Here is a 27,923-nt window from a genome sequence, read left to right on the forward strand (position 1 = left end):
CTACTGAAGCCCGCGCACCTAGGGCCTGTGCTCCACAAGAGAAGCCACCGCAATGAGAAGCCCACGCACCACAACGTAGAGCAGCCCCTGCTCGCCACAACTAGAGAAAGCCCACGCGCAGCAACGAAGACCCAACGCAGCCAAAAAAAAATATATATATATGTAGAGTTACGTATATACATATACACACACGATATATAAATAGATATACACATCAACGATAACTGCTTTCAAGTTTTTACTTGATCAAGAGTTTAGAAAAACCTACATCAGGTTTTAGACTTTTATTCTTATTTATCTGAAAATGTATCATATTTGAGTATGTTTATTTTTATGCTTATCTCTGAATATTCCCAAAAAGTAAATCCCAGCTCCAATATGCAAATACTAACCACTGAATGTTACGGAAGGAGCTGCCGCTTCCTTTGGGCAAGTGGCAGCTTTGCTGCCGCCTTCAGAGATTCAGTGCCTGCTAGAGTGCCTTGTCGTAGCAGGAGCTAAAGTACTTGCTTCAACGGGTTTAGGGCTTGAACTCTAAGTTATCAAAGAACTTACTAACAAATTAAACACTCAACTCTTTGTGCATTTAAAATGTAATTCGATTCACAAAATTTTAATCTATACCCAACTTTCCAGTAACACATCCCATGCATAAGATGTATTCCTATATTTTAAATGCAATTAAATAACTATCATTTAGTTTCAGGAAGACCTGTATTTCTTACCTTTTTGCCAGAGAGCAAATCTTCTCCAAGTAAGTCATCTTCAAGTTCACTGTGGAAAAAAGAGACGTGACAATGTATTATTCCTATTACACACTGCGAAGTTTGTAGACCACTGGGAAATTTATCCAGGACTTTAGGGTTTGGGTACTTTCACATTAAGTTTGCTACATTTTCCTTTATTAATAATGAAAACATATTTTCAAATACATAGGGAACATCTGGTCCTTTAAGTATGGGAAGCTTTGCTATAACTAGCGGCTCTCACTAGACTTCTAATCTTAGTTTTTTCACCTCAATATGAGATCTTAATTTCTCTGGACTTGTTCATTAATGAGCAAAAGAAGAAACTATAATACAATATCTATGCTTTCTCTTACCTACGATGAAATAGGAAAAGACAGATGCTCAACATCATTAACTAGAAAAATTAAAAACCAAAATCATTGAAAGACCATTTAACACTCAAACTGCGAAAACTGAAGAAGTTTAAAAATGAAAAATCAATGCTGATGAGGACATTCAAGTAAATCATAACTAAGAGAATTATCTTTATAACATGGGAGTCATGTCAGCTGGCCGCAATTTTTTGTCAGCATGTTTATGCTTTGAAGCAATCAGAAGGAGTTTTTCTCATAATTAAAATAGAAACCCTTACCAGATGAAAAACCTGAAGACATTTCCCACTGTATGTTTCTCTAACTGATGAAGATGGCTACCACTAAATTACATCTTTTAAAAGCAAATGACTAAGGACCAACAACTAGAAAGGAGGAAACGCAATTAGGCTATGATTCTAGGTACAAATGCCAATGGAGATTTAACTGCACCAATGTTCTTATTATGATTTGCTATTTTTTCAATAAGGGCTCTGGTTACAAATATCTGTAAGTTCTATAGGTTTTGAGTGCTATTTTACCCAAAACCCATGTTTACTTCTAGTGTGCTACTGTGCAGAATGCCAGAATATCCTGGAATGCACATAGGAAGTTACAACAGAAATTCTATATACTACTTTTTAGAACCAGAAACAACTCAACAAGTCATTTCATTCATGCACTGAATACCTCTTTCATTATTTTATGTTACCCTACATAAATCGTATACCATCATTTTATAGATAAAGGAAATAAGGACAAGGTTAAATGATTTGCCCAAGGTCACACAGCAGAGACAGACTCAGGATGAGAACTTAGCTCATGGAAAAAAATCTTTCATGGACCTGTATAAGTAAAACAGTTATTAGAGACTAATGTATAACTTCTTCCAACATTTTCAATCCACAAATCACCTAATCATCTTTCAGATACAATTTTTGTATCTTCAGTGTTACAATCATTTTCCACGGACGAGGAAAAAGTGCTTTCTAGTCACAATATTTACAATAAGCGCATTTGAGAATCTGATTCCAGACAACCCCCCAAAAATACAAGCATCCCTTTGAGGACAAGCACCCCCTGAAGCATCCCTCCAAATAACTGAAAAGGGGAGGTAATCCCATTTGCCCCAGGGAAACTAACTGAGGAGAACTCTTAAAACCATAATATGAACAGGTGCTGGTAATCATATAAGCAAAAATCTAGAAAGTATTTGTTGCTGACAAATATATGGAAATAAGAAATCAGTCTTGGACTACCACCTATTTTTTCTAAACAAAAGCATTTTTTAAAAGAAGATAAATGAAAACTTAACCAGTTGTAAATGACTGGAGTGTACAGAGGTGGAGAACAGTTGTTTCCATGACTAACAAAGGCAATAATAGCATGAAATAAGAAAGCAAGACGGGAGACAGAAGGATTAAGTGCACGCGACTACAATATGCATAAATTATAGCTCAAGAAATCACTAACGCCCATTCAGTGTGCTACATGCCAAGAACCACTCCACGCGTTTCACACATACTCGCTCTTTTGTTGACATAACACAACCCCAGCAACCAGACACCTACATCATTCTCCATTTTTTTCAACATGAAAACAAAGACGCCAAGATGTTAAAGAACTGGCCCAAGGTCACCCTGCTTCCAAGTCAGAAACCAGTAGATGAGTTGAGACAGTCTGGCTCCAGAGTCCAAATACTAACTACTATGCACACACCCCACAAAAGTTAAATGTAGTTAGTTCTCTATTGTTATCATAAAGTTGGATCCTTACAAAGAGGTACACAAAAGGGAAGAAACTTGTAAACTACGAAACACTACCAAAATTACACCAAGGGTCACCAAAAGCAACAATGAACCAATGGGACTGAATGGTCCAAATCGAGTCCTTTCAAAGGGGTGAGCAGTTATGCTCGTGGACAATAACGGTAACTGTTCGGAAGCGAAAGGAGTACCAAAAGCATGAGGAGGCTTCCTGCATTCACCTGCAGAGCTCCCACAAGATTTCACCAGTAAACACTACTGGAGGAAGAACAACCTCTTTGGCAGGTATTTCTTATCAAAGATGAGAGACAACGATCTCTTAGGGAGCAAGTACATTTTAATAACAAACAGAATTATACTAAAAGACTTTTTCAGGAAACAGGTATTTTGCAGGCAGTCACCTGGCTGCAGCCTTTCAAAATGAGAAATCTAAGTGACAACAAAGACTGCACGTGAGCTCATCGTCTCTGTGCCTGCCTACTCCAGGCCACCCTCATCTGGTCCCTGCCGGCTCCAGGCCCTGGATGGGGTCTCCGGGAACGGCTCCCACGGGCTCTCCGTTCCCCCGGCCTTTCTTCTGGATGGGCTCGGCCATGGGAGGTCCCAACGGAATGTCACAAAGCGGGAGGAGAGACTGCCCCCCCAACCTGCTCAGCTCCAGTTCCACCCCACACAAGCGCAGCCCTGGCTGGGCCCTCGGACAGCCCTCCCCCGCAGGCCTGCGGCTGCTCCCCCAGTGTCACATCTGCTTCTTTAGCCCTGCCCCTAAACATCCCTGTCATCAAATGACCTTCAGTGGAGACCTTCTCAACATACTCTTTCCTACCGGGACGTACACTGATGTTTTCTGACTCACTCTTCTAAACTTTCAAACTTCTCCTCTACCATCCAGCACATGGAAGAGGCTATTTTATGCTTTAAAAATATCAAATAAAGAAATACATATGATACAGAATCTTCATATGCAAACATGCACTGAAGATGAGTGAAGAGAGGGCACTGGGACAAATGCTAGTCACACTGGAAAGAACAAGAAAAACTAGAGCCCTGTCTCACTGCAAACAAAACCCAATTCCTTCATAGCAGAAGACCAACTAATGTCATGACAACCAAAATAAATTCCCACTGAACAAATACTAGGACAATTCAAACATTAATAAGAATAATAACTACAATGGATTAAAAAAACACATGCAGTATTTAAATCTATGAATTTGAAATGATTCAAAAATAGAACTCACCTCTGGAGGATGCTAAGGAACTGACCCATTCTTTTGAAAACTGGTAAATAAAAGTAAAGAATCAAGCACCTATTCTGTACCTCAGAGGAACCAAGCAGTTTACAGAATCACCACAACTAACAGAAAAAGAAGGAATGACAGAATGAGAATATCACCACTTGGATCATCTAATGGCTGGTAACACCACAAAAAGTTAACAAGATATTGTGAAGCTCCTGATGGAGGAACATACCACCAACTAAGACACTGCAGAGCCCCTACTCTTGCCCAAATTCAAACCTGAATCTGATCAACCTCCAGATCTAACTATGAATTTACAGAAAATGCAAGATGAAGGAACATACTAAAAACACTCCAAGAGATGCAATCACCAAAAGTAGAAATTCTCCAAGATAAACCCCTTGTTTCTTCAACAAAAACTGCAGGGAACTAACAAAAACTGTGGAGAGAACTTACAGATGAAACAATACTTAAAAGACCTACCAATAAATTATGATATATGGATCTTATTTGGACTCCAAGTCAAACTATAAAAGGACACATATCCACATTATATGTACGTGTATTTGTAATATACTTATATATACATGAGACAGTCAGGGAAATGTGAACATTAATAAGACATTCCTATTAAGGGACTTCTTTTTAGATATAACTATTATGGCTATATTTATAAATCCTTCATTTTTTAGAGAAATACAATCTGATATATTTTCAGATGAAATTATGTCTGTGATGTGAGGAGGGTTACAGAGATCACATATAAAACAAGAGTGCTTCCCACTGACACTGTTGAAGCTGAAGGATGGTATATTGCCTGCACTGTACTATTCTCATATACACTTGAAATTCTCAATAAGTTAAAAAAAAAAAAAAAAACAATTTAATCAATTTCAGGAGGAAGGACAGAACGAAGGAAGAAAAGGAAGGAGGGAGGGAGGGAGGGAGGGATGGAGACCAAAAAACACTTTAAAACTTTCATAAGAGCATACAGAATACAGGGTAGGGAAGAATTTCTTGAGGACAAAAGGCAGAAAGCAGCGTGACTGACATCACATGTCTCCTGAAGAGGTGGCCTCAGGAAGGCCACAGTGTCACCAAAGAGCGCACCTTACTTACCAAATGCACAACCTGAATCTAGGCTTGAGGAGACACTAGCAAAACCACACTTGAGGGCTGCTACAAGATAAACAGCGTGTCCTCTTCAAAAATGTCAAGTCGTTAAAGACAAAGCCTTTATAGAAGCCTTTACAGAAGTCTTTAAAGACAGAATTCTTCCAGATGAACAAACAAAGAGGAGGAAAAGAAACTCATTTTTGGCCAGAAAGCACATTACTGGGACAACTGACAAACCTTGGATAACCAATGTAGATTCAGAAGAAAATGGCATGATACAAACTACTGCAAACTACTGTCAAAAGGTGCAGGAAAGAAAAATGTTCTGTGTGTGTGTATGTGAGCATGTAAAGAGGGAGAGAATAACAGGAATATGACAAAAAGCAACTGTGAGTCTGAAAGAAGGGCTTATAAGAATTCCTGGGTTTTTCTTGCAACTTTCCCATAAGTCTGAAAATGATTTCCAAATACATTTTTCATATTTTAATTTAAAAAAATAAACAAAAACCATACAGGAAAAGATTAAACAAAAACCATACAGGAAAAGATTATAATGATATTATTTATAAAAACCTACTTGAAGACTATTAAGTTTAAGACAATACATGCCACAGACTGGAAGGAGATATCTCTAAGTGCAAAAAAACAAATTTCAAAAAGTATAAAGAATCCCTAAAATCAATAAGGAAAAGACAAACAACCCAAAAGAAAAAGACATAAATACTACCAAATGACTAACAGAACAGAAGGTCCAAATGATGAGTAAACTATGAAAATACACAAGATTTGACTCAGCTCCCCATCACAGTCTTTTAAATAAAACTAGTTATCAGTACTTCCCAATAGGACCACTGCTTATATAGAAAACTTTGCTCTAAGCTCTCACTTTTTTATGGACTACATTAAGAGTCATTGAGGGTAATCAGCTTTATGTAGACTATAAGAATTACACAGTTTTTAATGTAGATTTTTCAGTAAAACTTCTGGGACATCACAGTTTTCAAACAGCAACCAGGTATTCTTTTCACAGCAGTATATCATTGTTGTTCCTTATTCAGCTCTATTGACCTTCATTATCAAACTTTCTGACTGCAACTCCAAGGTAATGTTCACATTTTCAACACAGTATTTAAGATAGTAAGAAATATGTAACGAATAGTCATCATTTGAGAACTCCCAACTCAAATGAAGGCCTCTGTGCACTTCTCCAGTGCACATCCCTCTAACCCCTACTAGAGCGCCTTCCCAGAAGTAATCACTCCATGGAACTGACATCTATCATAACTGTCGACATTTTTAATAGAGTGTGTGTGTGTGTGTGTGTGTGTGTGTGTGTGTGTGTGTATGTATTCCTAAAGAGAGATTTCCATCTTCACTAGTTATCAGAGAAATCCAAATTTAAACTATGAGATACCATTTTACACAAATTAAAATAGCAAAAATGTTAACGTCTAGCCAAATATTATGTAGGATGTGGAGGAATTCTGTTGCTATTGTTGCTGCAGGCATACAATTACTCCAATAATAGCTCTGGGTGCCCACCAACTCAATACCATCACTGTATAAAAACAGAGAGATAAGACCCCCCGTGCTCCGCTGGCAGTCCTGAGACAGCACAGGCCTGGGGTAGAAGCCCACTACAAAGCCTTCCACCTGGAGTGCTCACCCCTGCCCTACTTTAGCCCAGTAAGGACCAGCCTACCCAGGAAAGAGCATCACTAGCTAACACACTGCTCAGTAAAGATCTCTGTGTGGCCTAGCGACAGGAGATAAATCAGCATGGATCCTGCACGTAACCAGGGGTTTCCGCACCTGTCCCAGTCCTCGTCTGCAGCTCTTCTCCTCCAGGACCGCTCTGCACCAGGCTTATCAAACTGGTCAAAGTCATCATCTGTGAGCGAGAGGCCACGAAAGTCAGTCTTACTAAATTAAAACAGACACACATTCAAATACTGAAACAACTTGTTTCATTTAAGGATTCCTGACACGACATTTTAAAATACTAAAATTTCACATACAACAATTATAAATGCTTTAGCCATTTTTAATAACTAAAAAATTTTAAAGCACATATCTACCTAAAGAAAATCAACTTACTAAACACTATTAGGCATGAAAACTGACAGAATAGTTTTTTTTAAATCATAAATTTAAGTAAAACTGTTCTCTTTATAAAACAATGGTTTTTGAGTACATATTTTTTACTACAACTATATAAAAGGGGAAAATTGCCACCTTTGCAAAAATTAAAGAGACTTTTCTAATACTTTTTGAAATTTTTACATTTTTCCAAATTAATCATGGAAAACAAAGACCCTATTTAAGGGCAGTAGAGATAATGTAGAGAATTAACAAACAATAGAAATACAATACAAGCTACATACACAATTTTAAATTTTACTACTGTTCACATTTTAAAAAGTGAAAAGAAAAAGACACAGAAAACAAACTTATGATTACCAAAGGGGACAGCGACGGAGGGAGGGAGGGACAAATTAAGAGTACAGGATTAATAAACACAAACTACCACACATAAGCAAAAAGGATTCACTGCACAGCACAGGGACTTATATTCAATACCTTATAATAATCTATAATGGAATATAACCTGAAAAAAAATAACTGAATCACTTTGCTGTACACCTGAAACTAACACAATATTGTAAATCAACTATACTTCAATTTTTAAAAAAAGAATTTAAAAAATTTTTAAATAAAGACGAAATTTAAACAGGTTAAATGTTAACAACATTTTAACCTAGCGTATCAAAAACATCATTATAGCATGTACTCGATACAGAAAAGATATTTTACATTTTTTCCCACACTGAGTGTATATTTCACATATACACCACATCTCCTACCTCATTTTCAAATTTATTTTTATTATTAGGAAAATCAAAAAACTGGAATTTAAGTTTTTCATCTTAGAACACATGCAAGCAAAGAGGCTTGAGAAGCAGCATCATGTCTCCCCAGAGAGTCTACCTAGGGGAGCGAGATGACATAAACATAAAACCCCAGGAATTTTTTCAGCCTGGGGCTAGAAATTAACCAATAAAGTTCTAGCAAGGTAATACATCAATTCCTACCATACACTACCAAACGGAATAGGTGCTTTAAAAAAAGAAGAAGAAGAATGAGAGATATTAAAGAATTAGCATCCTTGGGGAATTCTGCTTCCAGTATAACATCAGGAGGAGCTCCACAAACCCACTCTCTGTGAAACTGGTGAAAATTATTTTTAATGAAATGACTAATGTCTCTGGAATTGATTTTAAATGCATACATTAAATGGAAAACACTCATTCAAGAAATCTACTCAAATTTGGTAAGAACAGCTACAGGATTCTGTGGGTTTTGAACCAGGACCCACTCACTCCTCCCCCTCGCAGCTCAGTGAGGCATCAACTCCATCCCCTCTAGACCAGTGCAGCCAAGAACACACACCTCCGCATTCCTCCCCCTACGCAACCTGCCTGGCGCTGAGGCTAACTCCCGGGCGTGAGAAGGAGGCAGGGGTTCCCTTCTTTCACCCAGGCCCCAAGTGTGGTACAGACGCCTCCGGCGCCCAGATCACCCCTGCCCCAGCTCACGGGGTGGGGGTTTCATACCGAGAGGTAAGCAAGCACATCCAGGGCTACTGCCAGCCCCGGCCCCCCACCCTGCTGCCACCCAGGCACTCGGCTCCTAGAGCAAGGGTGTCACCCAAGAGACAAGTACATCACTGTCCCCACCCACAGCGCAAGAGTTGGGGCTCAGAGACAGCCCAAGGGGCAAAGCAAACCTTGTAACAACAGAGCTCCAAAACTCTCTAAGAGGAACTAACTTCGTTATGAACAGAGTACAGAAAAAGTCCTAAGCAAAAGGCGCTCTCAGAAACAGTGAAGGTTTTGGAGAGAGATTATTAGAAAGATAAGAGTCACTGGAGATAAGGACTGAACTGCAGGATGCCTAGTGGACCAGAGAAATGAGGAGACAGGGGCCAGTGCCCTCACTTACTTAGAACAGATCTCAATCACTGACCTCAGACACTATCCAATCAAAGGAGTCTGAATTTGACTGGTCAGTCTGTAAAGGAAATTATGGCCCAGGGCACTGTGGAAGGTGTGGTCAGAGAAAAAGAAGGAGCCCAGCCAAAGCACCACCATCCCAGGGTGCCTGTGGGCATGCCCAAGGCTGTGGCCCCCTTGAGGAGTGACATCAGAAGCTTCACACTGCCCAGAGTGGGGTGTGGGGTGGGAACAGACTTCACTTAAAACCTAGCTGGTCACCAAAAAGGTAAGCAAGCAAGTAAAAACAGGCCCAGGGTGGAGAAGTGGGGAGACCAGCACTCAGACATGACACAATATATTATCTAAAATGATTTCCAACAAGAAATTACAAGACATGCAAAGAAGCAGGAAAGTACAACCCATCAGAAAAAAGGCAGGCAACAGAAACTGCCTGTGAGGGACTTCCCAGGCAGTCCAGTGGTCAAGAATCTGCACTTCCAATGCAGGGGGCATGGGTCTGATCCCTGGTCAGGGAACTAAGATCCCACACGCCACGAACGTCAGCTTTAACAGACAAATTGGCCATTATAAGTATGCTCAAATAACTAAATGAAACCATGATTAAAGAACTAAAGGAAGGTATGATGACAATGTTGCACCAAATAAACAGTATGAATAAACAGTAACTATAAAAAAGAAGCAAAAAGAAATTCTATAATTGAAAAATAACTAAAATGAAAAATTCACTAGAGGGGCTCAACAACAGATTTGAACTGGCAAAAAAGAAAGAACTGGTAAACTTGAAAACAGATCAACAGAGATTATCCAATCCAAAGAACAGAAAGAAAAAAATGAAGAAAAATGAACATAACTTCAAAGAAACGTGAGATACCATTAAGCACACAAATATATGTGTAATAGGAGAAAAAGAGAAATAGAAGCAGGGAGAAATATCTGAAGAAGTAATAGCTGAAAACTTCTCGAATTTATTTGTAAATATTAATCTACACATTCAAAAAGTTCAACAAACTCAAAGTAAAATAAACACAGAGATCTACAGATACACACATCATAGTCAAAATGTTTCAGAGACAAAGAGAAAATCTCAGCAGCAGCAAGAGAAAAACAACTCATCACTTAACAAATGCGATAAGATTAACAGCTAATTCTCATCAGAAACAATGGAGGTCAGAGGCATATAGCAAGTGCTCAAAGAATTCTATATCCAGCAAAACTATCAAAATAAAGGTGAAAAAAAGACATTCACAGCTAAACGAAAACAGAAGAAATCTGTTGCTAACTGACTCTGTAGTTGATTGAACTGTGTGCCCCAAAATGACACATTTAAGTCCTACCTCCCCATTCCCCCACCTGTGAATGTGACCTTATTTAGAAACATGGTCTCTGCAGACATAATCAAGATGAGAGTATTTGGAAGTTAAATAGAAATTTAAGACTTTGCAAAGCTCGTTTTAAAAATAAATGGTACAGTACTATCATTTCTTTAAAAAGATGAAATTAGGGGCTTCCCTGGTGGCGCAGTGGTTGAGGGTCCGCCTGCCGATGCAGGGGACGCGGGTTCGTGCCCCGGTCCTGGAACATCCCACATCCCACGTGCCGCAGAGCGGCTGGGCCCGTGAGCCATGGCTGCTGGGCCTGCGCGTCCGGAGCCTGTGCTCCACAGCAGGAGAGGCCACGGCAGTGAGAGGCCCACGTACCGCAAAAAAAAGAAAAAAAAAAAAAAAAGATGAAATTATACTGGATATTAGACCTAACAGATAAATACAAGACACTCAACTCAGCAGCAGAATATACATTCTTCTCAGGTGTACACGGAACATTCTCTGGGATATATGTTAGGCCATAAAACAATTCTTAATTAATAGTTTCAAAAGATCAAAATCATACAAAGCATACAAACCTGACTAAAGAATGGCTGACCCTTGAACAACACTGGATTGAACTGCATAGGTTTCACTTATGTGTGTATTTTTTGTCAATAAATATGTACTACAGTACTACACAATCCGTGATTGGTTGAATCCACAGATGCAGAACCATGGATATGGAAAGCCAGTTGCAAAGTTATGCGTGGATTTTCAACTGCATAGAGGGTTGCAGTTGACCCCTATATTGTTCAAGGGTCAACTGTATAATAAAACTAGAAATAAACAGAAGAAGGAAAACTGAAATATTCACAAATACATGGAAGTTAACCAGTACACTTCATCAACCCATAGGTCAAAGAAGAAATAAGAAACAGGGAAATAAGAATGTACTTTGAGAAAAATGAACACAAAAAATACAACATACCAAAGTTTATGGGATGCAGCAAAAGCAGTACTTGGAGGAAAATTTATGGCTATAATTGCCTACACTAACAAAGAAGAAAAATCTCAAATCAACAGCCTTAATTTAAATCTTGAGGAACTGGAGAAAGAAAAGGAAATTAAACCAAAAGATAGCAAAAGGAAGTAAATGATAAAAGATTAGAGCAGAGGGACTTCCCTGTGATCCAGTGGGTAAGACTTTATGCTCCCAATGCAGGAAGCCCGGGTTTGATCCCTGGTCTGGGGACCAGATCCCACATGCATGCCACAACTAAGAGTCCACATGCCACAACTAAGAAGTCCGAGTGTGGCAACTAAGAAGCCCGCATGTGGACTTCCCTGGTGGCACGGTGGTTAAGAATCCACCTGCCCAGGCTTCCCTGGTGGCGCAGTGGTTGAGAGTCCGCCTGCCGATGCAGGGGACACGGGTTCATGCCCCGGTCCAGGAAGATCCCACATGCCACGGAGTGGCTGGGCCTGTGAGCCATGGCTGGAGCCTGTGCTCCGCAATGGGAGAGGCCACAACAGTGAGAGGCCCACATACCACAAAAAAAAAAAAAAAAAAAAAAAAAGAATCTGCCTGCCAATGCAGGGGACATGGGTTCAAGATCTGGCCCAGGAAGATCCCACATTCCATCCACAGAGCAACTAAGCCTGCGCACCACAACTAATGAGCCCACGAGCCACAACTACTGAGCCCGCATGCCTCAACTACTGAAGCCCCTGCACCTAGAGCCCATGCTCCGCACCAAGAGAAGCCACTGCAATGAGGAGCCCCCACAATGAGAAGCCCACGGGCCGCAATGAAGAGTAGGCCACACTCACTGCAACCAGAGAAAGCCCGCACACAGCAACGAAGACCCAACACAGCAATCAATCAACCAATCAACCAATTTATTTATATTAAAAAAAAGAGGCCCGCATGCCACAACTAAGAGCTGGTGCAGCAAAAATAAACAAATAAAAAATAAAATAAGTATTTAAAAGAGAAAACTGTGTCCATTAAATAAAAAAAGATTACAGCAGAGATACATGAAACAGACTAGTAAAACACTTTCAAATTCATTCCTGAGGCCACTATAAAACTAAACAAAGATATTAAAAAAAAATTTGACCATTATTCCTCATGACCATACATGCAAAAATTATTTTTAAAAAATTAGCATATAGGACTCAATAATACATTAAAAGGATAATACACATCATGACCACATGGGTTTATCCCAGGAATGAACGGTTCGTTTAACATCCAAAAATCAATACTTTTTAAAAATCAATGTAATGTGTCATAATAACAAACTAAAAGTAGAAAACCCAATTATCATCTCAATATAAGGAGAAAAAGCATTAATCAAAACCCAGTATCTGGGATTTCCCTGGTGGCACAGTGGTTAAGAATCCGTCTGCCAATGCAGGGAACACGGGTTCAAGACCTGGTCCGGGAAAATCCCACATGCCACAGAGCAACTAAGCCCGTGCGCCACAACTACTGAGCCTGCGCTCTAGAGACCACGTGTCACAATTACTGAAGCCTGCGCGCCTAGAGCCTGCGCTCTACAAGAGAAGCCACCGCAATGAGAAGCCCACACACCACAACTAGAGAAAGCCCACGTGCAGCAACAAAGACCCAACGCAGCCAAAAATAAATATATAAATTTATTTTTTTTAAAAACCCAATATCCACATTCCTTATACAAACTCTCATCAAATTTAAGTATAGAATGGTATTTCCCTAACCTGATCAAAGGGCATCTGTAAGAAAAACCTATAGCAAACATCACAGGTAAAGGCAAAGACTCGGTGCTTTCAGCTGGAATCAGGAACAAGACTGGGATTGGGCTTCCATTACACTGCAATTCGGCACTGTAATGGAAGTTCTACCTAGTGCAACCAGACAAGAAAAAGAAATAAAAGGAATTCAGATAGAAAAGGAAGAAGTAAAACTGTCATCATTCACAGCAAACACGATCAACTATGGAGAAAATCATATGGAATCTATGAAAAAAAGGTACTGAAACTATTCAGTGAATGAAATAAGGTCACAGAATATAAGAACAATATTTAAAAAATCAAGTTTTTCTACATACAAGGAATGAGCAGTTGGAAATTAAAAAAATCCTTGCACTAGCTTAAAAATATGAAATACATACTAGGGATAATCATAATAAAATTTGTGAAAGACCTATAAATTAAGAACTATGAAACACTGCCGAGAGAAACTAAATACCTAAAGGAAGTGGAAAATAACTAGAATTCCCAAAAGGAGACACAAAAGGTTGTAAATGTGGGTAACCTTGTGCTTGGACAAAACCACATTAAGCAAAGGAAAAACCACACCTGATAAAGCAGAAAACAAAAACATACTTTCTTTCCACCTGGAATATGGAATGTAAAAATGGATATGAAAAGAACTCTAACTCAAAATCCTAAGAAACAAACTAAGACAAGAACTCTGTACGCCTATTTTTATTCTTCTTACATTTTCTGCATCACTTCCCTTCTGTTCTCCCTTTAGAATATACACAAATCCTTTTTTTTTTAAAGTTCTAGTTTATATCTGTCATATTGAGCAGAACCAAGAGAACAAAACATGTCCACACTAATCCAGAGTTTTAAAGGAAGAACAGCACATCCCTGAAGACCAAGGGGAAGATTAACTCGGCAGGACAAGAGTGGTCAATGCCTTTACCTAGAAACTCTCCTTCTAAGGCTAAACATTATACCAGACATGCTATGTTATTAAGGGAATCAACTTTCCTCATCTGCAAGACTTAAAAACAGCTACTGGAATTTTTACAATCTTCAATTACACAGCAATTAGATATCTATAACGAACACAATTCTTTTACTTATCATTCTTATTTCCTCATCCTTTCCAGGAACCTGGAGCTTAGATTAGAAATTTTATAGAATATTAGCTTGGAACAGGATTCTAGCAACTGTCTAGTCCAAGGGTCAGCAAACTACAGGCCACAGGCCACGTAGGGTCTGCCACCTCTTTTTGTCCAAATTTGGCTACTGCCTGACTTATGTAAATAAGCTTTTATTGGAACACTGTATGCTAATTCAGTTACATATTCTCTATAGGTCTTTCAAGCTACAAGGCACAGCAGAGGACTGCAAGAGAAGCCCTGTGATCTGCACAGCCTAAAATATTTACCATTTGGCCCTTTACGAAGTTTGCCAATCTTTGCTCTAGTCCAAAGGTTCTAACCTTCTTTCTTTCGCCTCAACACCATTCTCATGTATACATGCTCATATTCTGAATCACTGAGTCAAAATTCCATATTTTATAAGTGAGGAAATCCAGACCCTTTATTTAAACAGCAACTAGAGGAAGGAATTGGACTAATATTTAAGAACATTCAAAGTGAGCATCTTTGCCCTGTAGTATAACTACCAAATTTTGAGTAACCAAGCAAAACTTTCAGAAAGCACCCCTACAACATGTACTTGAAAAATTATTTGTAGTCTTGTTCTAAAACTCTCTTACTTTCATGGGACCCTGGAGAGGTTTCCCTAAAGTGAACTTTGTATTTCGCTTATGAAGTGCAGTGCACACTGACAATTTGTTTTGTGGGTCTTACAACTGAATTTCCTCTTCCTGTGTTGGAAACTAATCACAGTATGAGTCCTGAAGGAAGACAGAGCAGGGCTCTGCCTCCCAATTACGGAAGCTATAAAAGCTAGACCCTTGAGTTCTCTACTGGCCCAGGCAGGCTGGGAGAGGACAAGAAGTCAGAGCTCAGCCAACTGAATGTTCCCATCATGACTTAGAATCTAGAGAAAATGACACCCCATTTCTTTTCCCAAGAATCCACACCTTCTTTTTAAAAAGTGAAACCTTCTCAATTGCTAAAGATTAGTTGCTAAATTGGTGAAGTGTAAGGGAAGAAATGTCAAAGAAAGGGACAATTTCCTTCTACCCATCTGTCTTTCCTTCCACAGACAGAAGTAACAACTCTGCTGAGACTGTGGTCCCCACCGCTCTATGCAATGGTGCAGAGAATGGGAGGAGTAGACTTCCCAGAGCCTCCTTCCCTGTGTGGTTCTGAGTTAGAGTATGCAAGGTAAGGCAGTCACAGGAGCTCTGAGTCACAATTATCATCAGTTACTCTGATGAGGCAGACGCAGGACAGATGACGGACGGACACACACACTGCAGATAGGAGGTTCTCAGAGGTCAGAATGTGCTCTTGAAAACCATGTGTGGCATCCGGGCTTGTAGGTGCTGTGATGGTCAGTGGGAGCTTCTTGAGACTCGATACCATCAGAAGTCAACACCTCCAGTACTGCAGACTTGAGACAGTCCACTGGAGCCTCCGCAGTAGTCTTCAGTTACAAGGGCTTCCGGGCAAGCTCCCAACCATCAGTATCAGATAACCAGACTAAGTTTTCCTGACCATCACACCCCCAGCCTTTCCAAGGATTGTACAAGCCTCTAATTCCTGTGTTAAAACCCTTCATACTTGGAATGCAAGGCATGGCCTCTGTCCTAACTAAAACAAGACTGACAAAGCTCAAATAAGCCTAGCACTACTGAAGAGCTGAAGAGAGGTTTCATTTTACTTCAACAAGCTAGCATTTTTATATTTGTTTTCTCATTTAATCCATCCCCAAATTCTTTTACAGATGTTAAAAGTAAGACTAATCAAAGTTAGTTAACAGCAAAATCAGATTTAAACTCTGGTCTACCAAACACGAAGTACAACGCTCTTGAATTTATTCAGGAAGCAATTGCAGTAACAAACCCTGATTTCCTATGTAAAAATATTAAAGGGTAACCATAACTTCCTGAATGTTTAGGTAGGAAGACCACTAATTCATGGAACCTACAAAATCATGAAGGCAGAATCACTCTAAAGTACAGGGTGCAATCTGCTGGCCTAGAAGACACACACTCTCTTTGAATTATGTTGTCTTTTTTTAATCAACTTGGTTGCCAATATTTTAAAAATATAATTATATATAAGTACCAGAGTTACAGCTCCTTCCAAAAAAATAAAAATATCAAAAGATCTAAAACAGTGGACCCACATTTTGCTGTAGCTAAATCAGCTAAAGGTGAACAGCACCTGGCCAAACAGGAACAAAATTCCTGTGTCTATAAGAAGAGTAAGTGACGAGGAAGTGGCAGCCACAGAGCCTAGCTGGAGAAGCCCCATCAGCAGCTGCAAGCCCGCCCAAGGCCCACATCGCCCTGACTTCCATTGTTCTGCAGTCTTAGTTGTCCAACTCCTTTATGTGACTCTATGAACTACCAAAATAGCCATCCTTCCAAAAGAATCTTAATGAACTGTCTCATCATGCTTATCTTTTGTATACAAATGAAGTATCAAAATCCAATAATAAGAATTTCAGAAAGTGAGAACAGAGGAATTGAAAGGAGAAAAACAGTACCGTGAGAAAATTTCCCAGAACTGAAGGATGCGTATTTCCAGACTAAGGTATCCACCAAATGCAGCACAAGAAATAGAAAAAGACCTATGCTAATGAATCTTATAACAATAAGGAGGAACTGTTAAAACCTTCCAGGAAGAGAAAAAGGGTCACATACAAATGACAGGGAATCAGAATGTCATCAGACTTCTCAAGAGCAGAACTGGAAGCCAGAAAACAACACAGCAGTACTACCAAAAATCTAAGGAAAATGAATCTAAGTCAAATCTAGAGTTCGAGACCCTACCAAATCATCAATCAAGTATGAAAATAAAGTAAGAATTTATTCAGACATGCATGGGTCTCAAAAATTTACCTACCTTCAACACACCCACTCTTAGGAAACTGAAGCCTTTAACTCCATATTTGTTCATTTGAAAATATAAACATAAAGAATAATTTTCCCAGAAAAATTTATCAAAATTGACCCATGGATTTAAAAAAGCTAAATAGACCAATAAGATCAGAAGAAACTGAAAAATAAACAGGCAACAGATCCAAATGGCTTTGCAGACAACAGCTCTTCTGACATTTAATAGAAAGATTTTTACAATGTCCAGAAAATCTCACAACTCATTCTAGGAAGTCAGCCTATCTTACAAAAAACAGGATAGCACCATGTGCACACACAAATACAAAACTATAAGCCTATCTCTCTTATGATCACAGATAAACCCTAAAATGAAAAGCAACAAAACACTGAAAAGGATCTACAGAACCAGAAGGTTCTGAACACAAGATTGCATGATTGATTCAGCATTGGAAATCTATCAATACATCACAGTAAGATATTAAAGAAGGGGCCTCATGATCACCTCAATGATGCAGAAAAGGCTTTGATAAAATTAAAACCCCAACTCAAAAAATAAACTTTCTGAGCTAAACAAACAGTAACTACCAGAAAACTACAGCAAACACTATACTCACTGGTAAAACATTAAAAGAACGCTCATTAAACTCATGACAGGATGACAAGACAAAGATGCCTGTCATCACCCCTACTACCCAACATTATATTGGAGGACTTGACAAGGAATGGTTCTAGAACGAGAAGTACAAGAAAAAGAAATGAGACATAAATACTGAAATAGAAGAGACTGCAGATATGACAGTCTGACTAGAAAATCTAAAGCACCAAACTCTTAAAAAAAGATTCCAATAAGCCAGTTATACACAATAACCAAAAAAAAAAGTTTTTCTATAGTAGATCAGCAACAAATTTCAGAATATAATAGGATGAAAAACTATACCATCCACAACAACAACAAATACAAGATACCTAGGAATAAAACTAACAAGAAATGTATGAAAACTATATAAAGAAAATTTTACTAAGGTTAAGTTCCATAGAAGACAGAGATCCCTTCTCCTATGGAACTTACCTTAAGTAAAATTTTCTTCGTATCTGCAATCTCTTCTATTCCAATATTTATGTATCCCAACCTCTTAGATCAGTGCCCAGCACAGAGCAGGTACTCAGAAATGTGGTAGATAACTGACGGGCAAAAAAGAGCTTGACAGCAAGACATTCTTGTTGCTGAATGAAAGAACCCATATTGTAAAAGTAACCATCATCCCAAAGTTATATTAATAAACTCAATGCAATCCCAGTAAGAATTTCAGCAGAATTCTTTATAGAATGTGATGATTCTGAAGTTTATTTTTTTTTAAATGCAGAGCTCACTGAAATTTCTGAAAAACATGCTATAATATATATAGACACACACCATGGAGCAGTAATTTTTTAAAACTATGAATGAGAATTTAATATGTTCTAAAGCTGGAAAAGATAGAGTATTCAATAAATCATATTAGAACTGTTAGAAGCCCCAAATTCACACCACACCCAAAATAAAATTCCATATGCAATAAAAGCTAAACATAAAAAAGTACAGAAGCATAAGGTATTAAAAGCACAGAGGAACTCTTGGCATGGAGACACCATTACGAAAAAAATTTATGAAAGCAAATGACAAAAAAAAAAATCTGAAAAAGAAAATATATATATGTGTAAATATATATAAACGAATCACTCTGCTGTACACTTGAAACTAACACAACTTTGTAAATCAACTACACTTCAATAAAAAAAAAAAAACTTGGGTGGGAGCAGTAGTTCCCTGGTGGCCTAGTGGTTAGGATTCCGGGCTTTCACTGGTGTGGACCCGAGTTCAATCCCTGATCAGTTCAATCCCTAATCGGGGAACTAAGATCCCACGTGCCGAGAGGCAAGGCTGAAAAACAAAAAAACACACACACAAAAAAAGTTTTTAATATATGTAGCCTACAACACCGTATTTGCACTTCTAGAGTTATCAATCCTCCAGAAATATTTGCTTAAGCACACCAAGATGCGTCTGTAGACGTTTAGTGCAGAATTTTCCACAGCAGTGGAAAAGGACATATAACTGAAATGCCCACCAATACAAAAATGGTTAATCAATAAATGGTGGATCCACGTAACTCTCACCTACTAACACAGGAGAGATCACCAAGACCTACTACTAAGTGAACAAAGCAAACTGGGGCACTACGTGATTCCATTCATACCATAAAAAGCCACACAGCTGTAAATGTGCAACTTACATATGCACAGAAAAGGGTGCAAAGGGATTCATGAAGAAAATACTTTATTCTTTAATCACTAATTTGTCAAGTGTTTGTTGAACATACACTACATGCCGGGAACTTGGAATAAACAGCAGGTAAAACAGGCAGCATTCCTGTCCTCAAGGGGCTTACAGGCTCCTGGGGAAGGGAGATTTAAAAAAAGTAAATAAATAACCAAATAAAATCACAGACTCAGATAAATGCTCTGAAGAAAGAAGGGTGCCACAGAATTTAGGTGAGGGAGGCACACAAGCACGAGATGGACACATCTGAGAAGAAAGAACGCTCAAGGAAGGCCTCCCAAGGAGCCTGAGGCCTGGGGGATGAAGAGCCAGAGGGAGGGCAGGGGCGGTCCTCCTGGAGGGAAGCAGGCTGACCCAAGAGCTTGGGGAGGCTGGGGGACCGAGTCACGCAGAACTCACAAGTCTTGGTAAGGAGTTTGCCTTTAGTCTAAAAGCAATGGGAAACCAGGCACCTGTGACAAAATGGAAGGAGAAACTCCAAATCATCAAGGACAAAACCTACTTAATCCTCTAAAATAGCCATTCTCAAAAACTTTCTGGACTCAAATGTATTGAAGACACCAAAAAGCTTTTGTTTATGTGAATTACACTCACTGACATTTGCTTATTTTCGAAATTAAAAATGAGAAACTCAAAAAGCTATGCAAGCACACATTCCATCGGCCACCTGTACAACGATGCCTTCACGTGTCACGCAGCCTTTGGAAAACTCCACTATGCTCCAGTGAAAGAGTGAAACATGCAAGTGACCCTAGTACTATTAACGGAAACACTTCTGACCCAGGAGTTCCCAGACTACACTTTGAAAATGATACAGAACCATGATTTTGAACCCCAGAAAGTAACCAAGTAAGGAAGGTAAACCAAGTATTTTCAAAATTTAACTAGAAAGCCTCAGGAAAAAAATCACGTGACAGAAAAATGGCATACACCAAATCATACTGCCAGAAGTGACATTTCTTGCATTTAGTGTCTGTGGGTTTTTCCATTGCACCATATGAGCGCTTCAATACTTAGACCAAAATACTTAGACCTAGACAGGATTATTACAATGTACTCATAAATAAGCATTCCTAAAGAACACGCAGTAGGATGGTTTCAATAATGAGAACCAAGCCCAAACACTGCTGTTGTTCATACTTTACCAGTTAAGAGTCTCCTTTATCAACGTTTTCGAACTATCGTAAAAGTCACTTTCAAGTGTTTTTCTCACGTTAAAAAAAAAAAAACCTCAATCAACAAAATGTGATTTCAACCAGAAAGTGATTTGACCTGAAATCTGTTTTGAGTTAGGTCCCCTATCGAACTCATCTACGCTAGGAAAACAAGACAAACTACCCAGAGGAACTGCATCAGTACCTGACCCTTTTCGGCCCCGTTTCTATCTCTTAGGACGCTGATCACGAAGCCCTAATGGGTCGGTATCAGACCACTAAGGAGTTCATGGAAAACGAGACCAGCTCGGGGAGGTTATTTTTTTCAGACTCCTTGCTCTCCGAAACTCCGCACAAACACATCCCCTCACGTAGATGAGTCTAATGCAGGGCTGTCAACCACCCGGAGCCCAACAGGACACCTCCTGGGCCGCGACCCTCCCGCAAAGGGCCCGGGGGCGGGCGCTGTCACCCCGCCCCCCGCGCAGGCCGCCCGCCGCCTCCGGTGAGCCTGAGCCCTCACCGCCGTGAAGGCAGGGACACGAGAGCACAAAGACGGCCAGGAGCGGCCCGCTGCCCCCCCGCCGCCGCCTCCCTCGCGGGGCCGCTCACTTACCTCCAGCGCCGGTTCCTCCGCCCGCTCCCAGGGCGGCCGCCATAGTGCTCGCTGGGCCCGGCCTTCAGCCTCGCCCCACCAAGCCAGCTGTGGGGGCCGCCGGGCCAGCCGGGGCCTGGAGACGCACGGCGGGGGACGAGACACGGGGGGCAGCGGGCCGGGCCTGGGGGTGGATGGCTGCGCGGCCGGCGGGTTGCTGGCCCTACGGCCTGCTCCTCTTCAGGAAGAAAACAACAAACTATCGCAACATGGCGGCCGGCTCGGCCCGCCGCCGCGGTGCACGCCGGGATGATGGCGGCCGGGAGGCGCCGGCGCGGGCCCTCCCCTCCTGGCCGCGGCGGCTCCGAGCCACCTCCGGGGAACGCAGGCCGAGCGCGGAAATCAAACACGCGAGCGGCCGCCTTCCTCGGCTCCTGATAGCCTACTGTTTAACGCGGGGGCGGTTACCGGCTGTAGTTCGGCCCCGGGCTCTGTCGCAAGGCGCTTTGCAGCAGTTGGCGCCGAGCTTTACGGCCGGCGGAAGTCTCGTTGGAAAGGGGAGGGAGCGGACCCGCGCCCCGCAGTGGGACCTGAGCCTGGTTTCTGTGTTCAGACTGTGCGGCGCGCGGTGGGGGCGGAGTAACTGAGCGGTGGACCGACGCGGGGAGCTAGCGCGCCTGGGGCGGGCCGGGAGGTGCCGGGCATGCGCACTGCGGACTGCGGGCAGAGGCGGGTGCGCTGAGCCGGTACGGCCCTAAGACAGACGTCGCGGAACGAGTGCGGGAGAATTTGCGTTTGAGCAGCGACAAAGGTGGAGAGCAAGATGCTAATGAGTAACAGAAAGGGGACCAGACAGTAATGCTGAGAAGAGTGAGGGCTTCTCAGGATAAGGCGTCCGAAGACGACTTATGACTTGTTGGCCTTTGGGGGGGGAGGAGGGGTGAATGTAATTAGGCCTTTACGTACCCACAAGCTACAGACGTTGGTTCCAAAACAACGAGTGTGGGGATTATGGGGAGAGAAAAGGGTCGTTTTAGGTAGAAAGAGAAGGCTGAGCAAAGGCGCAGAGGTGTCCAATGACTTCATATGATTCCAGATCTGCAAGCAGTATACGTGGGCGCTGGCGTATTAGTAGAAAAGAATAATTTCTCGTGGAAGAGCCTACAAAACTCCACCTAAACTGATGATAGTAAACATTTTCAGTAATGGGATAAATCAAAATTGTGCGCCACCTGAAAAGATGCAATAGGGAGAAACAGCATCACTTATGTGCTGATCCTGTCACAGATACCTAACTGAACCTAATCCTGAAGAAGTAAGGACAAAAAAAGTGAGGGACATACTACAAAACAATTGTCCTTTAGTCTTCAAAAGTGTTAAAGTTATGAAAGTCAAGGAAAGACTGAGGAACTGTTTCAGACTGAAGAAAAAAAACAACATGACAGCTGAATGCAATGCATGATTCTGAACTGGATCATTTCACTGTAATGAATATTATTGGAACAAGTTGCAAAAATTGATGAAGTCTGAAGATAAGATGGGAGTTATATAGCAGAATTAACTTCCTTATTTTGATGATTGTAGGTGATATGCAGGAAGAAAGTCTTTGTAGAAAATACTAAGTGTTACGGAATCCAAGTTCATACTGCTCACTGCAGGACAGGCCAATAAATTGAGAGATGAGGTGTTGAGACAAGGAATAGTGAATTTACTCAGAAAACCAGATGACCAAGAAGATGATGGACTAGCGTCCCAAAGAGCCATCTTACCTGAGTTAGAATTCAGGCTTCTTTTATATTAAAGGGGTGGGGGTGTGGTTGATTACTGCAACCTTCTTGGGCCAGAATCCTTTTTTCTTGCAGCTGTCCACAGAGGTCTGGTCACAATGTCCTTATAAACCTCCAACAAGACAAATGTTATTCTCTCTTCTGCAACTTTTTATCTCATTTTCATTCTACATGAATGGAAAATTGTTATACCTTTAAAGGTCAGAGCCCTGAGAATGGGCTACCCTGTATAGTTCAGGCTATAGGCAACATTCTTAATGTGTAGCAAAAGCAATAGAATACAAAGGTTAAAGTAAAAGAAACAGATCCAATATGGAGTCAGATTTGTTCTTCCCTCTTACAAAGGTACTTGGGGGTGATGGGGCTTCAAGTCAGGAACTTATTCTCAAATGGATCGTAATAAAAGGGTTTTAATTTTACTCTATATTAAATTTTTCTATAAAATCAAATATTGTTTTCTACTGCTTCACAACGAAAAAGAACCAAAGAGAACATTGTTTAAAAGTGCAACTTTAGGGCTTCCCTGGTGGCACAGTGGTTAAGAATCCACCTGCCAATGCAGGGGACACGGGTTCGAGCCCTGGTCCAGGAAGATCCCACATGCTGTGGAGCAACTAAGCCTGTGTGCCACAACTACTGAGCCTGCGAGCCACAACTACTGAAGCCCGTGCGCCTAGAGCCCGTGCTCCACAACGAGAAGCCACCGCAATGGGAAGCCTGCGCACCACAACGAAGAGTAGCCTCTGCTCACTGCAACCAGAGAAAGCCCACGTGCAGCAATGAAGACCAAACGCAGCCAAAAATAAATAAATTAAATAAATAATTTTTTTAAATGCCACTTTAATTGTGGCATCACTGGTATATACCCATATCCAAACACATCAAATTGTGTACATTGAATATGTGCAGTTTTTTGTACATCAATTATGCCTCAATAAAACTAAAAAAATTCATTGTTGAAGTAAAATGCAAAAGAAAAGTTAAACAGATAAGAGACAGTTGAGAGAATTTTAGAATTACGGGCAGGTAGGAAAAGATTTCCCAAAATATGCCACAAAAGTGGGGGAGCAGAGGGACAATATGACTGAGAGATTTCAAAATTGGGAGGTTGGAATGAGAATGTCAAATTGGAGTTCCAAAAAGTAGGTAAAAAAGAGGATGGAAAAGAGACAATGTTTGAAAAGATAATTCCTGAGAACTTCTAAGAACTGGTGAAAGATATAAACCCACAAATACAGGAGGCATAACAAATATCAAGCAAGAAAAATAAGTTCACACCTATACATATGTGGTGAAACTGAACCGCATCCACAAAGGAGATCTTAAAACAACCATAAAGAAACTGCCACCTCTGGTCATGATGAAGATGCTGGGACAGACTGCCCTTATATCGTAACTTGAAAAGTAGACAAATTTGAGAAAACAAAACTGCTTTCCAATGTTGGGCCACAGACAGTACAGGCCTGTGGTCACTGAGAGAAAGGAAACCAATGAAGCGGGCCTCAACAATCATCCAGCTTTCTGCCTGGGAACACTTTCTGGATCATGAGGCAGGAGGGGAAACACACATGAAACGCAGTTGTCTTAAAGATTTGAGGAGACAGACCAGAATTTAGAGGGCCTAACATGGGGCATTGTGGGGAGGTGGTAGTGGAAATGATGGAGCTATGCTGAAGAAGAGCTCCAGAAATCCACACAGGGACACCTTGAATGTGCTGCTGCAGGGCAGAATCCCATGAGGATAAACAGAGGACCAGAACAACCAGAAAGCTGTAAGTGGAACCATTCCCGGAGCTCACACAGAGCCTGGGAGATGTTTGACCTTCAACCACCCAGAGTGGATGATCCTGGCTGACCACCCAGGACATTCAGGAGAGACCCAAGAAGGGCCAATGCATTAGGACTAGGACAAACCAGTGCTAGAATCTCCTAACAAAGCTTTAAAACAACTCTCGAAATAGTTTATGCTAATCAGCAAGTAATTTAATGGCCTACCGGAACAAACTTCATTTTTCTTTAAAGAAAAACAAACCCAGCACTCAATAAAGTAAAATTCACATAGTCGCATTTAATTAAAAAAAAAAGAAAAAACTACTAGTGAAGGGAAGAAGCAGGAATATATGACCAATACCAGAGAAAAATTAATCAATAGAAACACAGGTGACTGAATTAGCAGGCCAGGGATTTCTAACAATTATAAATGTGCTCAGGGATTTAAGGAAAAATGGGCCCATAATGAGGAAGGAAATGGAAGATATGAGTGGAACTTCTAGAGCTGAAAAATGCAATATTTGAAATTAAATATTCTGTGGATAGGAATAAAAGCAGATTAGAAATTTCCAGTTTCATCTGAGAGACAGAGAGAGCTGGAAAGAGCATCACTCCCAAGCTCACAACAAGGAAAAATTACAACCACCTTCAATGTCCTCGAGCCTTTAATGAGAGAATTAAAAGATTTCAGAGCGGGCTTCCCTGGTGGCGCAGTGGTTGAGAGTCCACCTGCCGATGCAGGGGACACGGGTTCGTGCCCCGGTCCGGGAAGATCCCACATGCCGCGGAGCAGCTGGGCCCGTGAGCCATGGCCGCTGAGCCTGCGTGTCCGGAGCCTGTGCTCCGCAACGGGAGAGACCACAGCAGTGAAAGGCCCGCGTACTGCAAAATAATAATAATAATAATAAATAATAAAAATAAGCTGTCATCTTCACAGGGAAAAGCAACAAAAACGGTGGCCTGGGGACAATGGGGAAGCCATTTCTACTCTGAGAAGGGGACAGCTCACAGGGGAGCCCGGACGACAGGTGGAAGCAGGGATACTGGAGTCCACACCCTGAGACCCGGGGCAGGACGCTGTGCCGGCCCAAAGAGGCTGACAGAGAACATCGGATTTCCCCTCTCGCACCTCCTGCCAACAGTCCAACAGACGTCAAATAAAACTAACAGTGGAATACAGTTGGGAGAGCTGCAAAGACATTCTCCAGGGAGTGCAGTGCAAAGAGAAGACCCCAACCCAGGGGACAAACAGACACATCTCGGCACCCCAGCCCTCATTCCAGCACGAGGCATCACTGGAGGACTTGGGAGCTTTGGGTGCAAAGAAGGTAGCTGTGGCTACAACAAATACCTGCTGTATGATCCTTTCGAGGGATACATTACTGTTGCTTACAAAGAAAGAAACTTCATAATCATATATCCTATATTTTACTTCTCAGTTATTACTTTCAACATAGTTAATTTTCTTTTTATGGTGTTTTTTTTCTTAGCCTATTTTCTTCTTTTGTTATTAGGAACATTTTCTTTATAAAGATGTTAAAAGGATATCACCCTAATGCATATTGATAAGACTAAGATATCCCATATGAATTGAGTGATTTTCAATTTAAGATGTCAAATAATGCATTTAGTAATGGCAACTGGAATATGAAGAGATGTTAAATACACACCTGAACAAGCAACTGTGCAGTAGTATGCAAATCCAAGCTCTTGAGTTTCACTGTTTGCTTGAATTTCAGTTGCATTTAAGTATAAGCCTAAATGGTAACTGATAATTGATTACAGAGCAACGGTAAGCCTGATTCTCAATTCTAGCATAAGGTCCTCACCAAAAAGTATCCCACTTCTTAAGTATAAATCTGCTAATGAAACTACACTCGCACCAGGATGGTTTCTGAAACACGATTTCATCCTTTTTGCGAATGGTGACTTGTGTGACACACACACATCGTTGGTGTTTTCTGTCGTGTTTCAGAAGCATGTTTAAAGTGTTACTCTGGACAGTGCTCGTGGAAGTCACAGATGGCAGTGGCTGGTCCCCCAACCTTGTTGCCATCTTCCTTCACTGTTTTAACAGAGAATAAGACCAAGCCCACAAGATTTCCTCACTACCTCAGCGGTCTACCCAGGAGAGATTCCAGTCTGATCCTTCCCCATGTTGTGGAGAGCTGTGTGAAGTCACTGCATAATGTGAATAACGAAACTGAGAGTTGTGTAAAAACAAAAAGAAAAATAGTGCTCCTGAAAGTGGGAATATTAACTTTCTAAATTAATTCTCCTAGCCGCTTAGGAATACAGCTCATCTTTCACCACTTGTCCATGCCACACATTTTGCTTCCGATGTGAGTTCAGGCTCCCATCTTTTTCTTGCTAACGTTGTTTTACCTTTCCAAGTCCAAATGATTTGTCCTGTCCGAATGCTCGTCATTCTTCCGTTCCCTCCCCCATTATACCAATTGATAAGTAGTTGCTTGTGTGCGCTCTCCTCACTTCGGGGTTACCTTCCAGAGGGCAAAGGACCCAAGTTTCTGGCTTATTCGTTTCCCATTAACATTAGCTACCCACCCAGCCACCATGTGCGCAGGTGTGCCAGGCTGGGGCTGGGCAGTGGAGGCGCCAAAATGACCAAGATCCTGCCCTGCCCCAGGGTGTCCCCGTCTGGCATGAGCCAACAGCTCTGTGTGGTTGACGCGAGGACAGCCCGGTCCCGGAGTGAAGCTGCAAGACCAAATCATTAAAACACATTCTTACTGAAGGAAATTAGAGATCCCCGCGTTCCATAGCTGGCGCTGTCGTTCTGATACGCATAAATTTAGTTCCTCGAGTACTGACTGTAGATTGGAAAAAGAAATATGGTTGTTGATTATTGCAACTAAAAATTAAAACTGCTGTTCATCATTGTGACTAGTGAGAAATCTCACGAAGCCACACCTCCGTGGGAGCCCTGAGCATTTTGGGGTGCCTTTTATGGTGTCTAACCTGATGGCAGCCACTTACA

At 41.1% G+C, this 27,923-nt stretch overlaps 1 protein-coding gene across 10 annotated transcripts in view; it reads right to left on the reverse strand.

Moving 5' to 3' along the window:
* Nucleotides 1–21,549, reverse strand: part of RBM33 (RNA binding motif protein 33) — a 116,627-nt gene extending 95,078 nt beyond the window's left edge. For all 10 annotated transcript variants that reach the window (XR_003431810.1, XR_003431809.1, XM_027101394.1 and 7 more), the window contains exons 1-3: nucleotides 21,390–21,549; nucleotides 7,035–7,113; nucleotides 726–774 (exon numbers count right to left, since the gene is read on the reverse strand). Coding sequence is in view for 8 of the 10 variants with exons in the window: in XM_027101394.1 (XP_026957195.1) it covers nucleotides 726–774; nucleotides 7,035–7,113; nucleotides 21,390–21,432 (171 nt within the window). In the remaining 2 variants the exon portion in view is untranslated. The remainder of the gene's footprint in view (nucleotides 1–725; nucleotides 775–7,034; nucleotides 7,114–21,389) is intronic.
* Nucleotides 21,550–27,923: the final 6,374 nt, after the last annotated feature.

This window comes from Aethalodelphis obliquidens, unplaced genomic scaffold, assembly GCF_003676395.1.
Source record: "Aethalodelphis obliquidens isolate GAN/ISIS:26980383/991018 unplaced genomic scaffold, ASM367639v1 scaffold5, whole genome shotgun sequence".
Taxonomy (NCBI): domain Eukaryota; kingdom Metazoa; phylum Chordata; class Mammalia; order Artiodactyla; family Delphinidae; genus Aethalodelphis; species Aethalodelphis obliquidens.